Below are 7,473 nucleotides of genomic sequence, written 5' to 3'. Positions count from 1 at the left end.
CCAGTTTGAGCCCTCCCTGTTTCCTTGCCTTAATCGCTTTCTCGGTGCCAGACATTGCCGTACCACTACGTGTCACCCATCTGCCAACGGCATGGTGGAAAGCCTTCACCGACAACTGAAGGCCGCCCCGGCAAACCGCCTCATTTGCGCCACCTGGCTCGACGCCTTGCCCCTTGTGTTCCTTGGTTTACGGGCCGCCCTCCAGGCAAACCTACAGTGCTCAGCAGCAGAGCTGGTGTATGGTAGTTCTCAGCGCCTCCCCGGAGACTTCATTACATCAACGCAGCTACCTTCCCAGCCACAAGCATTCTTACAACGCCTCTGGGACTGTGTTAAAAACCTTCGGCCCACTCCGACCCGACCTTCCCGCCACAATACAATCTTCGTGCACCCCGACATGGCCACTTCAATACACGTTTTCGTGAGCCGCGACGCTGTCCGACCACCACTAACTCCAGTCTACGAAGGAACATTCAGCGTCCTCCACCGCACCCCGAAAACCGCCACCCTACTATAGAACGACCGTGAAGACCCAGTCAGGCTAGACTGCCTTAAGCCGGCTTACGTGGAGACCGCCATGGAAAGCCTCGCATCGCCGCCTGACCTCGTGCTAGAGTGTCATAGCAGGCCCTCAGTCCGGTTTCGACTTCCAGTCTAGGCGGGAGGGGGGGGGGGGGGGCTGTAGCGCCCTCCCTCGGGCGGCGCCTAGTACCCGGATAGCGCGCGCCCGCATGAGAAGAAAATAAAGACGGCACGTGGTCGTGGCACGCGAAGCCACGGCTCACGGTTGTTTTCCGGCGTCGATTCGGCTCAGCTGTCTTTCTCCTTCGCTCCTGAGGCATAAGTCTACAAACTCTCTGCATCTGCTATAGTAGATTGTCTTCCTATTCTTCTTGTTCCTCATCCTACTGCTATCTGATCCACGCGATCCGTTCGCTTTGGCTCGCCATCGTCGACCACCGCAAGTGGCGAGAAGGACGACTGCACTGAGAACAGGCGAAGAAAAACAAACACTCGCAAATGAAAGGTCTTTATTCATTATAACAGTTCATTCGAAACTTCTTATAAACTAACAGGTCGGCAAAGGCAACGGCAAGGCCTGATTATATTGTCCTCCAAAAAGCCGGTCCCACAGACAAACCATACGGGCAAAATAATAGCACGTCTGTATAGCTTTCACAACTTTACACTTCAAATATATGCTGTCATGAATAATTTTTCACGCAGTTCCTAAGCTCACACACCGCAATGTATTCTCGAAATTAGTAGCGGCGTTATATATGAAATATAGAAATACCCACACATCTGTATGTCGTCCTAAAACCTGTACCCGACACCACCATTCTCTCCCGATACTATTTAGTACGAGGCGCCTTGTGCAGTGTGTATTATGAGCGGGAACTCCCATTTCGCCGCAGTAGCGCTTGCGTTTCAGGAGTGGCAACAGCGTTTAAAAACTCTAAATGGGCGCGGCGGCGCACACCAAGGGCTATGACACAAAGCGTCGTTTTCATTTGCTGGCGGCGCCGTAATACACGTATATGCGGGTGGGCCTCCCCACAGTGGCCCAGTTTGTACCTGTGGCGTAATACTCGAGGGCCAGAACTGTCACATGCACGCACTCCGAGGGGACAGCGAAAGACGAGAAGGCGGAGATGGAATGAATTCCCAGAGAGGCGAGGGGGGGAACTTGCCCCAAAAGGACAGCCACGGGCGCAGCACATGGCCCCGTAGTGAGGCCTGAACGCAGAGCTTCAGGAGGTGGCTGAATACCGCTGCAGCAGCACAGTCTGACAGGTGTCGCACACGCGCACAGGCTTCGCCGATGACGGAAGTGGCATCGTGTTGTCCGAGCAGGCGTGGCAAAAGATCTCCCCGCAACTACGGCAATGGTGCTGCGTGCGAGACATCATAACACTTCTCAATGAAGACACTGATTAACAGAAGGAGCTGAAAACGTTAGAAACAGAGTAAAGTCTCAGTAGAACTCGATTCCTATTTCGGCACCCCGTTGGGCCGAAAACACTTTGAACCCAGGCAGCACGACCGGCCAATGGCACACGAGTACAACGCGAGGTCGCCGTACCCACCGCGTGAGCGCACTGGATACAATATCGCGGGTTGTATAGGCGCAGGTAACGTACGAAAGTTCAGACCTAAACGCTATTACACGTGCGCACCTTGCGCAAATTTGTGGGCATCAGTAATACGACTGTATGTTGCATTCGCTAATGGTGATATACGTACGCAAACAAATACACAGTTTTAGTATAGCGTACGCTATACCATTGCGTACGCTAAAAAATAGCGGGTCGTCACTTCGCATGCGCTGAGCGCTAAACGAAATAGCGGGTATAGCGGGCGTACGCAACGCAAACGAGTTAGCGTTAGCGTTTTTGCGTGGTTTGCGGAGTTTGCGTGAAACATGGCGGCGGTCCCGGCTGCCCGCTTCGAATTGAATTTTATGACTTTTATGTGTGGTCATTACACAGTTATAGTACAGCGTAGGCAACTATAGCGTACGCTACACGCTATAATAGAGAGCTTTAGTATAGCGTGAAATGCTTGCGTTAGCGTTAGCGCTTTCCGCACGCTAAACCTTTGCGGGACGTAATTCGATAGAGCTTTAGTATTGGGGGCGAGCTCCACCACTGGAAAAGCTGGCGCCACCGTCGGCGTGACGTGGCATGAGGGATCACGTGGACACAGCGGCTGCGTCGGCTGCTTCGGAAGCACCGAAGCGAGCTGAAAACGAAAGTTTAAAGTCCCACCTGCGCCGCGTTTCTGATTAAGTGGCGAGGCTTTACCGCCTTGGGTGTCGGCTTGACAACAGCTGAAAGTACAACAATAGGTAGTGGCTGCCTTTGGAGGCGTGCGGCATGGTAGGATACTGCGCGGTTCAGCAGTGCCGCACGTACGCAACGGAGCTTGGTGCCAGCCTTATTGACACGTATACCCGCAGGACAAGAAGCTGCATGAAGCTTGGCTCATGAAACTTAGAACCGGCAGACAGCCATCGGCTACAACTCGGGTATACAGCAAGCACAGCCGCGGGAAGATTTCTGCTACGGCGCCGGGACTGCGATGTTCGGTGAGTAGCAGAAAACGCGCACTGAGACGCTCGCCCGCGCCCGCTGCCCGGCTAATGTCATGACGGTTTGGTCTATGAACTTGTTGATGCTAGATACTGCAAGTTCACTGGAACGGAAAGGGAGCGGTAAGATCTTACCGCGACGCACATTAAAAAAGGCATGGCCTATGGTTATGTTTGTGTTATGAACTCATGCGCTGTATTACGAAAAAGAAGCAATGGGAAATCGCACGCTGAGAAGACCGATAAACATAAAGTGCGATGCAACTTGAGAATTAATATTGAAATGTCCAAAAATTTTGAAGACAAAAAAAAAAAAAAGAATGAATCGTCGCGACGGCACATCACAGTCGCCGTGGGCGTCGAAGTTTCTATAAATTATTTTTGAACACTTCTGATAGCGTCCACGCAACAATGGTTGCTAGTGTACTGTCAAATGCTCATATGCTGCGGCCTAAAGCTCACGGCACGGTGCGAAAACGCGCTCACAGCGAAAGCAGAACATTGTGCGCGGACATGCATTGCATACAGACGCGCAGTCATTCGCTGCGAACTCGTGCTATTGGCGCATTGAGGCTTCATTCTGTTATCCTCCATTTGCTTATACAGACAGCCCACTATAAGAGCATATTTCACATAGTTTGCTCTCAGCGTTTGCCTACCTTTCACGCAAGAAGCCGGTTCGGGAGACTCCATCGTAGCGACCGCACGCATTGGCGTTCACTGTACGTATTCGGTGATGAGATAGCGTCTGTAAACGATTCTGTGCTTTCAGTTTGTCCAAGATTATTATATCGACAGTCAAAAACTTCCCTCGTTTTGAGAGTACTTATATAAATGTCCAGGAGAGCTAGCGCGTGGTGTTTTTATCGAGCGCCGTAAGCGAAACCTATGAGGAGCGCGCCGCGTGATTCCTCATACTACGCAAGGGAGGCGCTTCCGACAGATGGCGACTCTGTAAGTCCTCGCCCCCAATACCGTAAAACAACGAAGCGCCGCAAAGCGCAAAACTTCACCGCGCCATCTAGGTGCGAGTAGTCAAAGCTCTTAAGTTGACTGGTTTGCCATCTGGTTAAGAATAGTCAAAGCAGCATTTTTTATAGTAGAGTTTTAGAATAGCGTTTGTCGCCTTACGTACGTTAAAAACGCAAGCATCTATGCGGTAGGTTACTTTGAAAGACAGGGCGCCGTCTGGTGCATCGTGACAAACGAACCCAAGCCAAGACAATCCATTAGGAACCATGTTTTTTATGCGGACGCGTCTCGTCAGGCCTACGGACGCCAGAATCGCCGAACGATCTCATAAAATAGATGCGCTATGCGCTCATCACTAACGTTTCAGGTGAGTTTAGAGGAAGTTAAAGCTCACTTCAATAGTTACTGGCGATCAAAGAGTGTGAGTGCGTAGCCATCCCGAGAATTCACGGTGAAGCGGGAGCCATTGATGCCGCCATGTTTGACACGCTATTTCTTAGCGTACGTGCTTTGCGAGCGTTAGCGCCTCCCGCTAAATTCCGAAAATAGCGGAGGCACGCTATGCGCAAAGCTGCTAAAGCGTTCTGCGCGTGCGCAGTGTGGCCCCGCTATATTTTAGCGTTAAGCGTGGTGCGACTTACGCTACACTAAAACTGTCTAGTATATAGCGTACGCCAAGCAGCGCACGTTTATTACAGATTTAGTTGCGCTGCGAGAATTTCGGATCTCAGAGGCCATATACCGTCGTTGAGGCTATCTCCCGACTGCAACGATAGATGGAGCTGACATCTCAACTGTTTCTTTCGTTAGGATTGGACTCGTTCGAAACGAGAAGCGATCTCGAAAACTCCACAAGGTTATCCATAGAACTCCGTCGTCGAAGCGGCCTGTGACTAAGCGAAAGCCGTCCACAAGGTTATCCACAATACTCCGTCGTCGAAGCGGCCTGAGACTAAGCGAAAGCCGTTTCCACAGACATTTGCTACGAACGAAGTGAATTTTACAAGGAAGGAAGGAAGGAAAACTTTATTTGGTCCTGCAAGTAGTGATAATTAACCACTAAGCGGGCCGCTCCCTCGTCGGGACCGGAAGGCCAAGCCTCACGGCCACGTCGTGAGCCTGCTGGACAGCCCAGAATTGTTCATCCAGGTTCGGGCTGCGAAGTGCAGCCTCCCACCTGGACGCATCCTTGATCGCCGAGTCTTCAATTCTTTCGCAAGACCAGAGCATGTGTTCGAGCGGGGCTAAAGCACCACAATCTTGGCAATAAGGCTTTGTATACGTCTCCGGATAAAACATGTTCAGTCTCCGTGGGCAAGGATAAGTACCAGTCTGTAGTAAGCGTAATGTAAGTGCCTGAGCCCTGTTTAGTTTAGGATGCGGCAAACTGTAAACCCTGCGATTAAGAAGGTAATACTTCGTGATTTCATTGTATGTGGAAGGGGAGTCTGTTCTCGGGGAGTACCGCCACGTTGTTGCGCGGGGCAGAGCGGAGGGTAAGATCTCGCGCTGCCTCATGAGCGGACTCATTGAGATTAGGAGCGGCTCCCTCGATCATCCCAAGGTGAGCAGGGAACCAACATAAGTAGTGTTGAGAGATCTCACATGTCTGCATAATTTTAAAAGCAACCTTAGCCACCGAACCCTTCTCAAAGGCCCTAACAGCCGACTTTGAATCGCTATATACAAAAGCCCTGCGCCTGTCAACCAGGGCGAGCGCAATAGCCGCTTGCTCCGCGACCTCTGGCCTATCAGTCCGAACGGTAGCAGCGTTAACGACACTGCCCTCATTGTCCACGTCAACTATGGTAAACACCTTTCTCTCCTCGTTAAAAGAAGCATCGACGAAGCCAACCTTCAGATTCCCATCACGAATGAGTCTCCGCAGGCAAGCTCCCCTGGCCTTTCTTCTACCAACATTTCGCTCCGGATGCATGTTCGTGGGAACAGGCTTGACGTGATACCGATTACGGACCTTCAAGGGAATACCGACATGAAGCTGCGAAATCTTCTCCTGAGGAACACCCAACTCTCTCAGAATCTGCCGACCCGTGCTAGTCGTAGAGAGACGCACCATCTGCGTCCTCTCCTGGGCCTCAGCTATCTCATCCAAGGTATTATGAATTCCCAGCTGAAGAGGTCGGTCGGTGCTGGTGCACAGTGGCACTCCCAACACTTTCTTCGTGATCTTCCTAATCTGCGTGTCAAGCTTCTCCTCTCCGAATTTTACAAAAGCAACGCCAAATTCAATTCGAAGTGGGCAGCCGGGACTGCTGCCATGTTTCTCGCAGACTACGCAAACCACGCAAAGACGCGATAACGCTAAATTTGAGAAATAGCGTGCGTACGCTAAACCTTATAGGTCGTTTAGCGTTCTGCGCATGCGCAGTAACAACCCGCTATATTATAGCGTACGCAATGATATAGCGTACGCTAAACTTAAACTATCTCTCAGTAATACGACTGTATGGTGTGCTCGCTAAAGGTTATATACGTACACCTCTGAGCAAAAGTATACGGATCAGGTATTGCGCGATAAAACTGATTTCCTTCTTTGCCTGTGAGTGCAGCTTGGAATTAAAGACTGCAGTTCAAACTTGGCAGTGCGAAATTTCCAGTACACTCGTCAATTTCAGTGTATGCATGTTAATGACGAAGAAATTAAGTTTTTCGGTGACTCTGTGGTTCGCACACTTTTGCTCAAGGGTGTACGTAATCACCTTTAGCGAGCACAACATACAATCGTATTACTAATGCCCACACTTTTGTTTGCGCAAGGTGCGTACGTACAAACTCTAAAAAAGCTCGAAATCAGCTTTACATAAGACTTAGACTGAATGCTTCTGAAGTCCCAAAATAACTCAGCGGCATTAGATAGGCCATAGATGAGGCCAACGGTTCTATTTTGACCGCTTACCTTTGTGGTTCTTAAGCGTGCATTACAAGGGCGGTATACATACGAGCGTTACAGCGTTCCGACTGCATCTGAAAGCGGCCTTCGTGGCAGAGAAGCGAAAGCACGACCTCATGTTCAGCAGCAGAACGCCACACTGTCACAAAAAGACCGCGACAGGCACCAACAAATGTAATACATTCCGTCGCCTAAATATGGAAAAGCATTCGCTGTGGCATAGTGCTGGGCTATCAACGGCTGACTCTAGAACTTGACTGCTTTTTTTCTTTCTTCTGCTAATATGATGGCAGCATCGACAGAAACGAACGGCAAGCAGCTCTTTAAAACCCTTTCAGGATCAATGACGTAAATATACGGCGCCGCGAACAAGTTCAAAATGGTCGATGCCGTATATTTACGGCGCCGTCTGTACGTTTAAAAAGCGCGCCAATTCCTAACTTTCTCTTTTCTGTCATGTGATACCACTATGTGGGAATACAGCGAATTTTTATCG

General features: G+C 50.4%; 1 protein-coding gene across 3 annotated transcripts in view; it reads right to left on the bottom strand.

Annotated features, from left to right (window-relative positions):
• Positions 1-1,014: 1,014 nt before the first annotated feature.
• LOC126544342 (RUN and FYVE domain-containing protein 2-like) overlaps positions 1,015-7,473 on the bottom strand; it is a 115,070-nt gene continuing 108,611 nt past the window's right edge. For all 3 annotated transcript variants that reach the window (XM_055062090.1, XM_055062089.2, XM_050191627.3), the window contains one exon: positions 1,015-1,895. In XM_055062090.1, coding sequence (XP_054918065.1) covers positions 1,755-1,895 — 141 coding nt within the window. In that variant the 3' untranslated portion in view covers positions 1,015-1,754. The remainder of the gene's footprint in view (positions 1,896-7,473) is intronic.

This window comes from Dermacentor andersoni, chromosome 1, assembly GCF_023375885.2.
Source record: "Dermacentor andersoni chromosome 1, qqDerAnde1_hic_scaffold, whole genome shotgun sequence".
NCBI classification, from domain to species: Eukaryota; Metazoa; Arthropoda; class Arachnida; order Ixodida; family Ixodidae; genus Dermacentor; species Dermacentor andersoni.
The sequence above is the reverse complement of the archived record's forward strand: the minus strand, read 5'-3'. Positions and strand labels throughout refer to the sequence as shown.